The sequence below is a fragment of the Garra rufa genome, chromosome 17 (genome assembly GCF_049309525.1).
Source record: "Garra rufa chromosome 17, GarRuf1.0, whole genome shotgun sequence".
Classification (NCBI taxonomy): Eukaryota; Metazoa; Chordata; class Actinopteri; order Cypriniformes; family Cyprinidae; genus Garra; species Garra rufa.
In genome coordinates, this window is record NC_133377.1 from 32,533,851 (window position 1) to 32,551,840 (window position 17,990).

The window sequence follows — 17,990 nt, forward strand, 5'->3', positions numbered from 1 at the left end:
TCAACACTTAAAAAAAAAAAAAAAAGAATAAAAAAGTTAAAGTTGTCTTAAGACAGTTTTAGGACAACTTTGATGAAAGTTTTGATCCACTTCAAATGTTGACTTCTGTAGACAATTAAAAAAGTTCTATATTTTATTCCCCCTCCTAATACTAAGCTTTTTAACATGCATATTTGACTGAAAATAAATTACAGACAAGACAAATATTACACAAAAGTCGTTTTTGATTTTTGCAAATTTTATTTACATGGAATAAGTGACTATTAACAATTCGCGTAGAGGTTAAAAACAATAAAAAGCAAACGAAACAACAACAACAATAAAAGCAAGAACACAAACTTTAATATATTTTATTATTCCTTTTCATATTCAAAAGGTCATAATTATAATGCTCTTCCAGAACAGTGTCACAGCTACGTTTCTGTTGGCTTGGAGAAACTGTTAACAACGATAACACCCCAAGGAGAATTTTAGTGTTTTATGTTGAAAGCAGCATATCAGAGCAGCCTTCCCGTGCACCGCAAAGAGCCACAGCAGCAGAGCAGAACCTTCCCCTCCACACTGCCAACCTCATAGTTATAATCCCACGTCAACTCCGTACCCGCCTTGATGCGCCTGGTAAAGTCAGATCAAAGGAAAAACAGAATAAGACAACTTTATGGATGTATAATGAAAAAAAGCATATTAAATGGAAAAGATCAAGAAGTTCACTTCCAGAATGACAATTTCCTGATAATTTACTTACAGCATGTCATCCAAGATGTTCATGCTTTTATTTCTTCAGTCGAAAAAAGAAATTATGTTTTTTGAGAAAAACATTCCAGGATTTTTCTCCATAGAGCGGACTTCAATGGTTGCCAACAGGTTGAAGGTCTGAATTGCAGTTTCAGTGCAGCTTCAAAGAGCTCTACATGATCCCAGCCGAGGAATAAGGGTCTTATCTAGCGAAACGATCTGTCATTTTCTAAGAAAAATACAAATTTATATACTTTTTAATCACAAATGCTCATCTTGCACTAGCTCAACTTCACGCATGTGACGAAGGCAAAAGTACTTACAAAGTGAACTAGCAAAAAAAGTCATACGCTCTTAAAGTTTGGTTTGAAGTTTTGCCCTATTCTAGCTTTTTGAACTGAAGTACACAGATGAACAACTAACCTTGTGTAATTTTTCTCATGCTCATTGCAGAGCTAGTGCAAGATGAGCATTTGTGAATTAAAAAACTATATGAATTTTTTTTTTTAGAAAATCACTGAATAATCCCTAAATAAGACTCTTATTCCTCAGCTGGGATCGTGTGGAGCCCTTTGAAGCTGCACTGAAACTGCAATTTGGACCTTAAACCCATTGGCCACCAATGAAGTCCACTATTCAGAGAAAAATCCTAGAATGTTTTCCTCAAACATTTGCAACTGAAGAAAGAAAGACAAGAACATCTTGGATGACATGGGCGTGAGTAAATTATCAAGAAATGTTCATTCTGAAAGTGAACTAATTCTTTAATAATTGCATTTTACCAAGAGTTTTTAATAAAACTTGGGTTTAGAACTTTTTAAAAGTAAACCTTCAATTTCAGTAATAGAAAATCAAGCTGGTATGAAACAAGACACTGACTTGCTAGCGAAGAATGCCACCCATGGAAACCGTAGGTCGTGTGTGTCGACAAAGACGTTTTGAACAAACAAATTCGGACTGCAACTATGCTGTTGAGAAATGCAGAATTCTTGGTAAAAAAAAAACTTGAATCATTGTTGGCATCTACAGCCACGAAAGGCTGAAAGTCTTACGTTGATAAAGCGGCCGAGGTTGCCTTCTTGTCTCGCGTCAATGATGTAACAGCTCTCCTCCCCGTTAAACAATCTGCGGATGTTGTTGCCAGTTACCGCTGTTCTTGTTTTCTCATTCTTTGCTCCCGTGGTTTCTATTGGTTTTACTCTTCTCTGGGATGACTTTATGGCAAAGCAACGCTTTGGACCTGAGGTTTCTTCACCTATAGACACAAATCATAGACTGAGCAAATTCAACCAAACACTAACAGCATAAAATGAGGAACAGAAATTGAGAATAAAAAGAAAAGAGACTGACCGGCCTCTCTCGTTCGCCTGATCAATTTCTTTTGAGCTTCTCTAGATGTTTCATGTGGCTTATGGGATAGTTTTTTCTCACCTAAGGACGTGCGACACACTGAACGAGTAAAGAGGACAGGTAATAATAATAATAATTAAAAAAAAAAACATTCATCAGGCAAGTTTGCTACATAATACAGCAACATGAATAATGCAAAAAAGTTGCCAGATCTCAACCTATATGCCTCTTTGTCAATGGCTGCATCCCCATTTTGCATACGATGCATCTTTAATAGTAATTTATAATTAGTCTGTCTTATATCAAAGTACATGGCCACAACATGCCTTAAATGTTCATATTGTTTTATCAGTAGCTAAATCCCCATCACCAGCCAAATATGCAAACCAGGATGATTAAAATCATGTTTCATTGAAATAAAGTAAAAATATTAGATGAAAACTTAAATGAAAATTAAAAAAAATGGTGCATTGGCAACTAACAGAGAACTAAGTTAAAGAACAAAATTATTACATGGTAAACTGGAAATAAAATGTGTTCACTAAACTTTACTAAAACCAAGACTGAAATAAACCTAAATAGTCATACGTAAAATGATGCACAAAAAAAAAAAAAAAAAAAAATACATAAAAAAATTTGAAAAACTAAAAATTTTAAAATGAAATCAATAATAGTATAGAAACAATACTGACATAACATTGCATCTTACCTTCCATTTCCTTCTGTACTGTGTCCAGCTCCATACTCTCTTCTCTTTCTATCAAAAAGAAATAGCAAAAAGACTAAATGTCTAATGTGACCCTGGACCTCAAAACCAGTAATAAGGGTCAATTTCTTGAAACTGAGATTTATGTATCATCTGAAAGCTAAATAAATAAGCTTTCTATTGATTGTTAGGATAGGACAATATTTGGCCGTGATACAACTATTTGAAAATCTGCAAAAGCGTCAAAATGAAGTTCTTAGCAACGCATATTACTAATCAAAAATGAGGAAATTTACAAAAGATCTTGATGGAGCATGACCTTTAATTAATATCCCAATGATTTGTTGCATAAAAGAAAAATTGATAATTTTTTCCCCATACAATGTATTTTTGGCTATTGCTACAAATATATCTGTGTTACATATGACTGGTTTTGTGGTCCATTGTCACATATGGTTGTAAGGTTAAACATTTACACACACCACACACCTTCACCGCTGCTAGAGTCTTCTTTGTAGAGTGTGTTTTTCCATAACGGCCCTGTTTTCATGGTTATGGTTTTCTTGTTGTTTTCGACCTCTGTGTCTGAGCAGTATGCCTCGCTCTCATATCCCTCTTTTAGTTTCTCCACACCCTCAATGAAGTCGAGGTTGGCCAAATATTCATTGCCGGACACAGTGTCATCTTCATTGATTCTGTCTTCGTTTACTATTTTACCTGTGAGGTAATAGATGGAGGTGATGAAAGACGAATTTTGTTGTGTTTATTAAAGATTTATATTCACTTACCAGTGAAAATGCACACAAATGTGCCCTTGGCCACATCATCTTTGCAGCGGATGCCCCATCCCTTGTGCTGCGTCATGAAGAGCTCCAGCTGCAGCTGCAGACCATGCTGCACCAGCCTGTTGCTGCACATTCTCGGATCACAACGGCACAGAGGGTTACACTCGTACACCCTACGAACGTGGAAAGAGAGAGAAGAGCTGAAGACTGGAGTAATGACTGATGAAAATGCAGGTTTGCCAACACAAGAATAAATTACTATTAACATGCAATGTTAAAATGCTTTAAATTACCTTTTTCCCCACATCAATCTACACTCAATACACTATAATGACAAAACAAAAAAATGTTTTTTAACATCTTTGCAAATTTATTAAAAATAAAAAAACTTGATTCCATTGCATAAGTATTAATACCCTTATCTGGGACAGTTGAAATTTATCTCGGAAGCATTCATACTGCTTGTAGATGTTACTACACTTCGAGAGGAGTTAACCTGTGGCAAATTCAATTGAATGGGTATGATTTGGAAAGGCACACATGTCTTAATAGAGCCCACAAACAGGATTGCATTAAGCCACACATCTGGAGCAGAGTTCTCTGTTACCCTTAATGGAAACAGTCTGAAACAACCACGACTCTTCGTAGAGCTGGACTCCTGGCCAAACTGAGCAATTGATGGAGAAGGGCTTTGGTTAGACTGGTGACCAAGAACCTGATGGTGGCTCTAGTTGAGCTCCATGATCATATATGCAGATAGGAGAAACTTACAGGAGGACAAACATCACTGCAACTGCACCGATCTGGGCTTTATGGTGGTGTGGCAAGACTAAATTCTCTCCTCAGTGAAGACACATGAAAACACACTTGGAATTAGCAAAAAAGCACCTAAATGACCCTCAGATTGTGAGGAACAAGATTCTGTGGTCTGATGAACCTCAATTCCAAGCATCATGTTTGAAGGAAATGAGGCATTGCTCATCACCTGCAGAGTAACATCTCAAAAGTAAAGTGTGCTGGTATCAGCCTCATGCTGTGGGGCTGTTTTCAGTAGTCTCACATAGCCAGACCTTCAGACTGACGGCTGAAGGTCTGGTATTCATGGCAGCTTTCATTGGCCAAGGCCCGCCCATAAGGCCGTTTGACCGACATGTAAAACAACCAATCACAGTTCGTTTCGTTCAGCGTCACGTTTCGGGGCGTAGAAATGCCCCCACAACAACAGACGGGCATGCAACAAGTCAGTCACTGAAATAACCAGCATTGAAAGTTAACGAAGAAGAGGGAGAACAAGCATCAGTCTGCGCTTTGTTTCCCGGCGGACCGAAAATAAACGCGACACTCGCGTGTTCCGGAAATCCGATCAAATTCAACTAATCAGATGACGACTTCGACATTCCTGAAGTGTTTCCAGTTAAGTGTACCATATGCATCAGACGTTTAGCCAACGTTCCTTGGGCGTGACGTCTGAGGCTGAGACTAGTTTTCAGTGGAAGGGACTGAGGAACTCGTCAGAGTAGAAGAAAAGGTCAATGCATCAAAATAATGAGATAGCCAGTCCAGAGCATTCAAAACCTCAGCAAATGGCTTACAGACAACTCTGTGAATGTGTTTGAGGGGCCCAGCCAGAGCCTGGGCTTGAACCCAATCGAACATTTCTGGAGAAACTTGAAAATGTCTGCCAGACCCCATCCAAGCTGATAGAGCTTGAGAGGTGAAGAGGTGAGATTGCCAAATCATAATTGCCAAATGTTGATGTGCAAATCTTATTGCATCATACCCAAAAAGACTTAAGGATGTAAAGGTACTTTAACTAAGTACTGCGTTAAGGGTATGAATACTTATGCAATGTACTTATTTCAGTTTTTTATTTTGTAATACATTATATGCAATGCAAGTTGTGACAATTCTGTTTTTGTTTTGTCATTATGGTGCATGGAGTGTAGATTGATGTGAATTTATTTTTTTAAACAGTTTAACATACACAACATAAAAAAAAAAAAAAAAAAATGAAGGGGTATTAATCATTTCGCAAGGCACTGTATATTCAAATAGAAAACAGCTATTTCATATAGTAATAAAATTTCACATTATTTCTGTTTCCTGTATTTTTTTTTTTAGAGAAATGCAACAGATAGACAGAAAAACAGAGGTGGTTTCTAACCCTGTTGGCAAGGTGGTTGGCAACCTCTTGTGTGTGTATCCAGCACTAACATCCACTGGACCTCCACTGCATAAGGATGTGGCCTCAATGGTCAGCTGGTGGCATGCACACTTTGACCTGTCACACATACAAATGCAAATGTTTAATAACGATTTCCATAATTTAAAAGAAACATTCCATGTTCAATCTATAATTAAGCAGTCAAATAATAATTACTTGTTTGCAATCTAAAATCAATCTAAAATCAAATCAACCACAAGAATTATGATTGTTTGTTAAGAATTGTTAGATACAATAAATAGACAAATTAGTTTGTGTGAATAGAATAGTTCACCCAAAAATGAAAATTCTGTCATTAATTACTCACCCTCATGTCATTCCAAACCTGTAAGACTTTTGTTCATCTTGGGAACACAAATTAAGGTATTTTTCATGAAATCCAAGTGATAGACAGCAATGTAATTGCCATGTTCAAGGCGCAGAAAGGTAGTAAGGACATTGTTAAAATAGTCCATGTGACATCAGTGGTTCATCCGTAATTTTATGAAGCTACGAGAATACTTTGTGCACAAAGAAAATAATGACTTTATTCAACAATGAATGTCATGAATGTGCAGTGAAGACCAACACGAAAGAGAACTGTTGGATAAAGTTGTCATTTTTGTTTTCTTTGCACACAAAAAGTATTTTTATATTCTGATGTTACATGAACTATTTTAACAATGTCCTTACTACCTTTCTAGGCCTCAAATGTGTCAGCGGTGTTGCGGTCTATGCAAGGTCAGAAAGCTCTTAGATTCCAATTTTCATTTTTGGGTGAAATCCCCTTTAATTCAGCAAAAGGGCTGACAAATTTTCACACACAAAGGCAGAATCAAAAAACTGTACCTGTCTCGACAGCCATCCGTGCAGTCACAGCCAATCAAAAAGTCTGAGCTTGTATTGATAGAAACACCCAGACCTGGAACTCTGTCTTTGGTGTAACTGATGCTAGGAGCAAGCGTATTGTCCACTTCATTAATGCAGGGCACGGGCAACACCTCTCTGCCCTGTGTTATGTCTGGAAGGTAGACGTGAGGCTTTCCGGTTGATGTAGAAGGAGGTCGGGCACGATTCACAAGAACAAATGGGTCCATACAGAACATTTCGAGGAAAAGGAAGTCACAACGTGTTTCAAGCAAGTATTCCTGCACTTCATGCATGTCGCACAGGCTCCGTCCACATGGAGAACGATAGAAAATGTGGAAAAACACCTAGAGAGGGCACACAACGAAATGTTCCTTGAGCAACAAATCAACATATTAGAATAATTTTTTAAAGGATCATGTGACACTGAAGACTGCAGTAATGATGCTGAAAATTCAGCTTTGCATCACAGGAATAAATTAGATTTTGAAACATAATCAAATAGAAAAATCTTAAATTTTCAATATATTAAAATGTAGTTTTTCAATTTTTCAATATAGTACAAATTCATATAGCACATTAAATTTCCGTTTTTATCTTTTTTTTTTTTAAATAATTGCTCCCTCGGTAAGCATAGGAGACTTCTTTCAAAAATCTTAGCGACCCTAAAGTTTTCACCAGTAGTGTAGATTCAGAGCAGATGAACTGCAACACCACCCACCTTTCCATCGACGCGCCTTCTAGCTGTCATTCGCCGAAACTTAAAAAGCAGTGGGATGAGAAGTGGATTTTTACCACGATGCATGTCAACTTGAGATGGTCTCACCCCATCCAGACATGCTGGACAACAGCGATGATGCAAGTATATGGACCTGTACTGCTGCTGCTTTGGAACACACTCTTCTTCCTCAGAAACACACTCATCTTCCTCAGAAACAGACTCTTCTTCCTCATCAGGGGCAGGACGTTTTGCACTTCTAGAATAAAGAGCCCGATATGATGTGGTTGGTGATTAGTATTTGAAACCATTCCATATTACAAGAAATAGTTAACTCAAAATGAAAATTGGGTTAAACTTCATTCACCCTCAGGCTAAGAGTAACAGATTTAGAATTACAGTTGAGGTTTAAAGTTTACATACACCTTGCAGAATATGCAAAATGTTAATTATTTTTCCAAAATAGGAGGGATAAATAAAAAAAAGATTATTCTTTATTTATTTTATAATAAGATATTTGATGTAAAATATTTACAATATTTAGTCCACAAGAGAAAATAATAGTGGAATTTATAAAAATGACCCTGTTCAAAAGTTTACATAAACTTGATTCTTAATACTGTATTTTTATGTTATCACTAAAGAAAAAAAAAAAAAAAACAGCTGTGGATCATTCAGGTAACAGTATTAAGAATCAAGTGTATGTAAACTTTTGAACGGGGAGTACATATACACTTCGAACATGTGGACTACATGTAAACATGTTTCACTTTTATGTGAAAGATCTTACTCAGGTCAGTGCTAAAAAAATAATAATAACATGCATTTTTTTGTTCGAGCCCTCCTATTTTGGTAAAATTAACATTTTACTAAACTTTTGACCTCAACTGTACATCCCTTGCTCACCAATGGATCCCCTCTGCAGTGAATGGGTGCCACCAGATTAAGAGTCCAAACATCACAATAATCCACAAGTAATCCACTTGGCTACAATACATAAATTAACATCTTATAAAAACCACGTTAAGATGTTTTAACTTTAAACCATCAAATTTGGGCAAAATGAGTCCACAAAATACAGAACACTTCCTACAGTGAAAAAGCCCATTCTCTATTGTCATCTCACATTAAAATCCACAAACATATTTGTTTAGAACTGCTTTAGTTTTCACTTTCAACAGTGCTTGATCTGTGCATATTTCTTTTCTGATTCAACCAGAAAAATCAGCATTATGGATAGAGGACTCATATTTTAGCTGGAGGCAATGGTTTGAAGTTAAAACCTTGTAATGATGGATTTGTTTCTTACAAACACACAGATTTACTTAACAAGATGTTAACTGATGGACTAAGGTCATCTGGATTATTTGTGGACTACTGTGATGTTTTTATCAGCTGTTTGGACTTTCATTCTGATGGCACCCATTCACTGCAACAGATCCACTGGTGAGCAAGTGATGGTAAAGTTTTCCAAATCTGTTCGGATAAAGAAACAAACTCATCTACGTCGTGGATCGCCTGATGGTGAGTGCATTTTCAGGAAATTAAAATTTTTGGTTGAACTGTTTTCTTAACCAGTACAAGTCCATTACTCACCTTAAATGTGAGATGCTGTTTGCAGTAGCAGATTTTACTGATGAAAGCATTGCCAATCTCTGGAGGATGACCTTTGGCTGGAAAGCAGCTGACATAATCTTTTGAGGGCCAACAGATGACATCTTGGTGACTGTGGTATTAGACTGTCGGGTGACCCGCGCAGGAGATACAACTGCTGAGGTAACAGTCGCTGGAACTGTTTTTGAGGAGGAATTTGTGTTGCGCTGAGGTGTGACATTTCCTGCTAAACAACAAACAGAGAGGGTACGTTTAACACAGATGTGATGTTATCAAATTATTGTATTACTATTACATTACAAAAAAAAGTGCTGTCCTCCAAAAGGTATGAACTTTTTTAAATAAAAAGAAACTACAGTTTTTTGGTGATAACAAAATACTGCTTTTATTTCTCTCGTATCGATAATAAGCAGGTTCATTAAGCCAATATACTGTATTAATGAAGCCCGGTTCATGTCTATTTGGGAACGTGCATAGAAGAGGCAGGACGTGCATGAAACACAAAAAGTCTACCAGGTTGTTGTGTTTTCTGTTGAACAGATTGTTGTGTTTTCTGTTGAAGTGGTTGTTGCGTTTTCTGTTGAGATGGCTGCTGCGGTTTCTGTTGAATGGATTGTTGCGGTTTCTGTTGAATGGATTGTTGCGGTTTCTGTTGAGATGGCTGTTGAGAGGGTTGTTGCGGTTTCTGTTGAGATGATTGTTGCGGTTTCTGTTGAGATGATTGTTGTGGTTTCTGTTGAGAGCTTGTCTGCGGTTTATCTTTAGCCAGACGGTTCTTGATATTTACAATGTGTTCCAACCTGTCTGAGCCTTTATAAATCCAATCTTTCTGCTTGTCTTTCTGGAAAGAAAAACAACACCAAATTTATCAGCGTTAAAATGGCCAACCTTTGGTATTAGAGTGATGTACAATGTGATACAGCTTACAAAATTCACCAACAAATTTATCTCCAAGATCAGAATCTCCAAAAATCTGTCAGTGGGGTTGAAAGCTTATGTTAATGCACTTCAGAATATGAAATGCTCTGACATTCTCATGAAATAACCTTTGTTTTTCATGTTTCTCAGTAAATGCAGATGAAAGAGAAGTACCAGGTTCACAAAGAAAACTAGCATGCCATAATCGATTCATTTTTTTTACCTTAAAGCAGATCTGGATGAGGCTGCCATCCAACTGGAGCACCGTGCAGGCCTCAAACTTGCCATTCCGCATCGCCTTGGTGTCTTGGCCCACACGAAGCACCACAGCAACAGGGTTGGGATAGACACGAAGATATTCCTTCACCTGCGACTGACAGGTCTCATCCTCGATGTCCCTCCACACCTTTTTCACTGCAAAGAAATAAAGGTTACAAAATTCTTTTTTTAAAAGTCATGTGAACATATGTGGGTCTTAAACTAATGACTGAAATGGAGTAACAAAATAATTAAGAAAGAGAATTTCTCACATTGTTTGCAGACGACACGAAGCTCTGGAAGTGCAAGGTAAGCTGCTAGACCATCATCAAAAAACACCAAGAACCTGATAGAAACATTTAAAGGGTTAGTTCAGCTAAAAATAAAAATGCTGTCATTAATTACTCACCCTCGTGTCATTCAAAATCTGTAAGACCTTTGTTCATCTTCAGAACACAAATTAAGATATTTTTAATGAAATCCGAGAGCTTTCTGACCTCGAATAGACAGCAATGCAACTACCAAGTTTAAGGTCAGAAAGGTAGTAAGAACATTGTTAAAATAGTCCATGTGACATCAGTGGTTCATTTTCAAATATTTCCTTTTCAAACAAAAAACAGATTCCGAGTTACCTGAGGATGAGAGGACTATTCCTTTAACTTAAACTCACCTCATGCGATTCTTGCGCTCAGGAAGCTCAACCAGCACGGCAGCATTATACTGGTCCTTTCCTTTATCATCTTTGCAGCTGGCCACAACACGACAGCCAATAAACAAATTCTTCAACAAGGGAGGTTTCAGAGAGGCCACACGATAAGCAGGCAGCACCATCTCTTTACCACTCTTAAACTCCACCTTATATTCAAGACCATCCTCTAAAAATAAAAAAAAGATGACAAAGGTCAAAAAATGCAACTAGATCCGTTAGATTTCCACCTTCATTTGAATGTTTCGTGAATTTACAGAAAGGGTCAGTCTTACCTGCTGTTTGGACTTCTTGTACTTTTCCTTTACACCATAAGTTGTGTCTCCTTTTCCCCAATACTTCCATGCTGACTTTGAGTTTTATCTCTTCATGTTCCTCAGAAGCCTTGCAAGACTCACTGGGTGGAGACTTTGAACCTAAGATCAGTGACAGAGGACAAATACTTTTATTGGACGTATAGAGCCCTATGATTTCTGAGATGAGGAAAACATGAACAGAATTGCGGAATAAGATCATAAAAATGGAATGTGTCAAGTTTCAGATGAATAAATCAAAAGTAGGTGAGTACACTTCAATCAAAACACTATATGGACTAGTACAAAAATACAATTTAAATATGAATTCTGCATGTTCTGTGTGTCTGTGTGAATAAATGGTGCAGACGCAAATTATTCAAACGAATAAATTTCATTTTCAGCAGAATTCAGCTAAATTTTCAGCATCGTTATTCCAGTCTTCAGTGTTTTTTCAATTCTCAATTATTATTAAATTATTCAACTCTCAGCTTTTTAGGATTATTTAATAAATAGAAACTTCAAAAAACAATACTTTGTAACATTGTAAATGTGACCCTGGACCACAAACCCAGTCGAAAGTCGCACGAGTAATATTTGTAGAAACAGCCAAATATACGTTGTATGGGTCAAAATTATTGATTATTCTTTTATGCCAAAAATCATTAGAATATTAAGCAAAGATATTTAGTAAATTTCCTAGTAGCAGATTAGTAATATGTATTGCTAAGAACTTCATTTAGACAACTTTAAAAGGCGATTTTCTCAATATTTCGATTTTTTTGCACCCTCAGATCCCAGATTCTCAAACAGTTATATCTCAACCAAATATGTCTTATCCTAACAAACCATACCTCAATGTTAAACTTATCAGCTTTCAGATGATGTATAAATCATCAACCATTATGACTGTTTTTATTTTTCATCCTGGGTCACAAATGTCATTACTGTCTCTTTTGATCATTTTAATGCACCTTTGCTAAATGAATGTACTAATATCATAATAAAAAAAATGTACTGAACACAATTTGAACGGTAGTTTTTTAACTGAAAAGTATGACAGAAGCCATCCTGTAGGATTATTCATAAAAGAATAGTTCTGATACATCTCGAACACATTATGTAAAGCATAAGTTATACGGTGATATGAAGTGTATAAATAAAAAATAAAGCTTACGTTCGTCAGGACTGGATGGTTCTGCAGGAGCATCATTGCTGGCATCATCATCATCATCATCATCATCATCAGCATCGACAGATGACTGTGCTGGTGATTTAGGGGGTTCACAAACCCTGTCTGTCGATGAATTTGAGTGTGATTTAGGGGGTTCACAAACCTTGTCTGTCGATGACTTCGACTGTGATTGTGATTTAGGGGGTTCACAAACCCTGTCTGTCGATGACTTTGACTGCGATTGTGATTTAGGGGGTTCATAATCACTGTCTGACGATGACTCTGATGGTGATTCAGGAGGTTCATAATCACTGTCAGCAGGACTAACAGACATATCCTCTGCATCAGATGGTTCATCGTTACTAATTGCAGGCGACGGCGACCTTGTTGTTTCCGTTTGTGGGCTGGAAGATCTGGTGGCAGGTGCAGAATTATTTAAAGACCTCAGCCTAGTCGTTTGACTTGTCACGGGCACAGAGGGTTTGGCAGATTTGCTCCTTGTTTTTGGCTTTTCGGTCTCATCAGTGGAGTCCGAATCGCAGCTGCCAACGGTTTCAGCCTCTTCAGAATTGCTCGGCAATGATGACACTTCAGGAGGAGTCTCTGTGGTTGATTTGGGCTCAGTCGGGTTTGTTTCTACGCTTGCTGTATCATCACCGGTTTCCATTTGTTCAGAACTGCATGGCGGTGAAGGCACTTCTGAAAGGGTCTCTAGTGGCTCGTGAGAATCAGTCTCATCTGATGCTACAGATGCTGAATTAGGACAGAAACTAGTTTTTAATAGTGAAGGGATTTCAGGAGAAGTCATTGGCAGCAACGTAAGTTGAGTCTTGTTTGTTGCTTCGCAATCTGAATTGAGGCTGCTCGACTGATTAGAATCGCTACTGAGCAAAGACAATTCAGGAGTTAATGCTCTCAGCTGAGGTTCAGTCTTGATTGATGCAATGGCTGCAATTTCAAAAGGCTTTGAGATTCTTGGAGGCGAAGTAATTTCTGACTTTATTACCCTTGACTGAAGCTCAGTCTTGATTGTGGCTATGGATCCAAAATTAAGACTGGGAATTGTTTCTGGTCTTTCTGACAGACTTCCTGCTGTTAACTGAGGTTCAGTCTTAATTAATTTTAAAGATGGACTGTTAAGGCTAGCAGCGGTTTCGTCTGGTTTTGAAATGCTCGTTTCCGAAGGGGTCAATGCTGTTAGTTGGGGTTCAGTTTTGATTTTTGGTTTACAATCTGACCTGTGACTGGCAACAGACATTTCAGGTACTCTCGATAGTGATTCGGTCTTAACTATTGCAATAGAGTTTTCGGATATGTGGAGTTTCGGTGTGACAGATTCAGAACGGCTGGTCTCAGGGGTCGAGGCTGACGAGGTTCTGTTGGAGAAGTCAGACGACGATGGTGATGCAGCACTTATCGAGCTAGTTTTGTTCACCATCTGGACTAAGTCCTGAACGAGCCTGGAAGACTTCTGAATGGCCACAGTCACCTTTTCAAGCTATGAATTAAGACAAAAACAGAGACAGAAATACAGAAAGAATGAAAAATCAAGACACAAAGAAATAGACAAAAACAGACAGACAGAAAGAAAATGTGTAAATAAAAGAAAAAAAATAATTAAAGGCATCATGACATGGATTTTAAAAAAAATATTTTTCTTAAGTTTTAATTACCATGTTAATAAATTTTTTTGCACACAAAAAAAAAAAAAGTGGAAAAATTATTATTTTCAACCCTCATTCTGACCCTCTGTCTAAAACGACCTGTTTTAAGGGGTGGGTCCTTTAATGGGGCGTTCACGACACGACATGCACGTAGTTGGACGCTTGAACATTTTGAGTTTATTTGCTTCATTCGCACGTGAAATTAACTTCACAACAGACGCAAATTCATTCGGTCAGGCAAGGTTTTAAGGAGATCGGACCACAGCTGGCGCTATAACAGTTAAACTGAGTTCTACGGTAAATTACCTGGATTTGCCAAAAATGCCTTTTTAATCATTTATTTAGGTGGGTACAGCCTTGCTAAATAATATGTAATGTCTTTTTCCTTAAATGCCTTAAGTGCTTAAAACCTGGTAATTGCTGCTTGCAGCTATATTTTCTATTTGCTTTTAACGCAACGAAGATGATTATTCGTCAATACCTTGCACTGGAGGCAGTGTTTATTAGGGGTGGGAAAAAAAATCGATATTGCAATATATTGTTGTGCTCTCTGTCGCAATAAATAATCGATACACTAACGGCCAATATCGATATTTTATTACAACACAAATTATTAATTTACCCGTCGTCAGTGTCACTGTCACTACCCAATATCTACCATTCTGTTTGCGGGGGGCGCTGTTCGAGTAAATAGGCGTAAAGTTGCGGAAGCAGCAGCCAGTGAAGAACACAAGTTATCTTACAACATCAGAGAAGAAGCGCAGAAAAGAGAAGTGAGAAGAATGGCGGAAGATAACGAAAAACAAATCAAAGACGCACCCGCTAGTTGAGCATGCTGATCAGTTACGCCTGTTTCACACATACTCCGTCTGCAGTGCGTATGCGTTGAGTATTTTTTTCCGCACCCATGTTAACGGATTAGAGCGTTCACACTGCACGCGGTTGCTGTGCAAGTGCATTGAATAATACGTTGTTTAATATACGTTGAGTTTAAACGTGAATATATCTAGAATTGTATTAGTGTACTGTGATAAAAGAGTATCACAATGCTGAAAAAGCACGTTTGTATTTGAAATCAAAATAACGGATAAATGGTGTGTTTGTGGTAAACAGCCGCGGATCAGGAACGGACTGCAAACGTGTTCTGTGTGAAAGCAAAACGAGTCCGTGCTGCTTCTGCATCGCATAGGTAATGCACACGGACTGCATACACACTGCAGACGGAGTATGTGTGAAACAGGCGTTAGTGTTCCTCAAGAAGAATATGCATTGATGAGACCACTGTCCAGGTTAACATAAATCACTTTACAGTAACTTACTACTGACGTTTCAGTATCATGGTTTACACATGTTAGTTAATGTTCATGTTGTTTTTTAATGTTCAGGCACTTTTATCTGTCTAGCTGTACAGTGTTTACATTTAAGACCAGGAGGCAGTGAGTTATTATGCAAATGCATATTTCTTTGCACAGTGTTGGAAATGTTGGCATTAATAAATGCATAAGATTTCCTTATTATGGGTATTTTTTTCTTTTTCAGTCACATATATCGTGATATATTGTTGATGAAATTTCTTCCAATATATTGAATATCGTAGATATCGTGAATCGCGATATTATCGATATCGTGGGCCACATATCGCCACAGAATTGAATCGTGAGCTACCTGTATCGTCCCACCCCTAGTGTTTATGCAAATGTTTGCACCCGGGTGATGTCACCTTGCACCTCAGATCTAAACAAGCCATTTTTTAGAGCTTTTAATTTTAATTTAAATGCTTTGCTTATAATGAGGAAGACGTTTTAAACTATGAAACTTGAAAAATCATTAAAAAAAATAATAAATGAAAACAATAAAAAACATGAAAAAGTTTTTTAAAAAAAGCACAAAATTGAAAGGAAAAATAAATAAAAATGTGAATACAGAATGAAAAAATTAGGAAAACTAGACACAAAATAAACTAATTTTTCAATTAACATCCTCACCATTGGTTCCAAAGTTTCCTTGGTGGCTACAAGAGAGAAAACAACATGGTATCAGACTTTTAAATACAAAGCCTAATTTATAATATGTGACACTGGACCACAAAACCAGTCATAAGGGTCAATTTTCTGAAATTGAAACTTCTAAAAGACGAATAAATAATCTTTCCATTAATGTATGGTTTGTAAGGATAGAATAATATTTAGCTAAGATAGGACTATTTGAAAATCTGGAATCTGCAATAAATCGAAATATTGAGAAAATCACCTTTAAAGTTGTCCAAATGAAGTTTTCAGCAATGCATATTACTAATCAAAAACTTCAGTTTTGACAAATTTACGGTAGAAAATTTAGAAAGTATTTTTATAGAACATGATCTTTACTTAATATCCTAATGATTTTTGGCATAAAAGAAAAATCTATAGTTTTGCCCCACAGAAAGTATTTTTGCTTACTTCTACAAATATACCCATGCTACTTAAGATTGGTTTTGTGGTCCAGGGTCGCATATTAATAATAATATTTCCAAGCACTTTCTATTTAGGTGTATGTCTCTTACCTCCCAAATCAATGACAACTATATCATCTTCATCTCCATTAAGTATACTATTTTCCTGCATCTCTACATCATTTGTGATGTGAACAACATCCTGTGGTTCTCCTCCTCCTTCCTCCTCTGAATCCTCGTCTCGGTAATCCAATCCCAGCATTCCATAAAGGCCCTTCATCACCGACTCGCACTCAAGGACTGATCTGATACGGACACAAAACACAGTCAAATGGCCACCATGATTTGGAAATACTGTCATCAGGCATTAAAAAACACGTAACTCACTCGTAGGCATTGCCGTACAGAAGGCGGTTACAAGTGGATTCCCTCTCCCTCTGCTTTACCCACTCCTCCACCTTCGACAGCTGCTCACGTCTCTGCTTAAGATGAGGGTTTCGGTCCACCTCCGCCTGGATCCAACGCTGGAGGTCATCCTTCGTCATTCTCAGGAGGTTATCGTCATCTTTTCGGCTACTCATGGCTTTTACTTACTGTTGGAGCAACATAATGGAAAGGGTCAATTTTTAATAACTGAACAAGATTTGCTCATAGATTTGGAGAAAAGTAGCATTACATCACTTGCTCACCAACGGATCCTCTGCAGTGAATGGGTGCCATCAGAGTTCAAAAAGCAATCACAATAATTATGGGTTTTATAACTATGTTATTATGGATCATATTTTGGCCAAAAGCAATGGTTTAAAGTTAAAACATCTTAACAATGAATTTGTTTCTTACAAACATGCCGCTATTCACTTTACAAGGCATAAATTGATGCACTGTACCCAAGTGGATTGCTTGTGGATTATTGTGATGTTTTTATCAGCTGTTTGGAGTATCATTCTGACGGCACCCATTCACCTCAGAGGATCCGTTGGTGAGCAAGTGACGTGATGAAGTGAGTACTCCTCTAATTTGGATTTGACTTCACACTTGAATCTAAGCAATGAAGCTCTGTCTGTTTTTGTTGTTTAAGTATTTGTACAACAGGAACATAGTGTGAATCAGAGACTGAAATTGATCACTAACAGATCAAGAACTGTAAAGAGACGTGACAACATAGGGGATAAACATAACTGTATTAACGTCCATCCCTTTAATCTGACCAATACTAAGGCCTAATATATCAAATGCGGTTACTCTTTGCAATGGCAATAAACCACGTAAAGCACGATAATAACACAAGTTGACATGCATACTTGCTAGTTCCCCAACTCGCTGCTGTAGTGTGGTTGAATCCTGAAGACACTCACATATCAAAAAAACGCGCAGCTATAGCTGCAGGATTGTATGGCGGACACTATTCCGCTTGTTTATATGTCGCCAAAGCACAATGTTCGACAGTGCTGCAAGGAAGAGCTCTTACGGATAGCCTACAACCTCTGACCTCATATGAAAAACTAAAAAGTGAGTAATAAAAGAACTAAAACCGCATGGAGAAAAACAACATCCAAGCTTACTGTGCC

The 17,990-nt window shown here is 37.5% G+C and overlaps 1 protein-coding gene across 3 annotated transcripts; it reads right to left on the reverse strand.

Annotated features, from left to right (window-relative positions):
* Positions 1 to 217: 217 nt before the first annotated feature.
* Positions 218 to 17,989, reverse strand: setdb1a (SET domain bifurcated histone lysine methyltransferase 1a). 3 transcript variants are annotated; one of them, XM_073822128.1, is made up of 21 exons: positions 17,724 to 17,989; positions 16,810 to 17,015; positions 16,534 to 16,727; positions 15,977 to 16,002; positions 12,331 to 13,825; positions 11,136 to 11,276; positions 10,825 to 11,029; positions 10,427 to 10,500; positions 10,120 to 10,310; positions 9,492 to 9,819; positions 8,961 to 9,201; positions 7,368 to 7,623; positions 6,629 to 6,993; positions 5,741 to 5,857; positions 3,580 to 3,749; positions 3,281 to 3,508; positions 2,795 to 2,842; positions 2,086 to 2,184; positions 1,788 to 1,990; positions 1,615 to 1,703; positions 218 to 615 (listed from the first exon to the last, which is right to left on the reverse strand). In XM_073822128.1, the coding sequence occupies exons 2-21, from the start codon at positions 17,001 to 17,003 to the stop codon at positions 498 to 500; spliced, it is 4,782 nt and encodes a 1,593-aa protein (XP_073678229.1). In that variant the 5' UTR covers positions 17,004 to 17,015; positions 17,724 to 17,989; the 3' UTR covers positions 218 to 497. The 3 variants fall into 3 exon arrangements, with proteins under 3 accessions (XP_073678229.1, XP_073678230.1, XP_073678228.1); XM_073822129.1 differs by having other exon boundaries at positions 2,086 to 2,166; positions 8,961 to 9,204; XM_073822127.1 differs by having other exon boundaries at positions 8,961 to 9,204.
* Position 17,990: the final 1 nt, after the last annotated feature.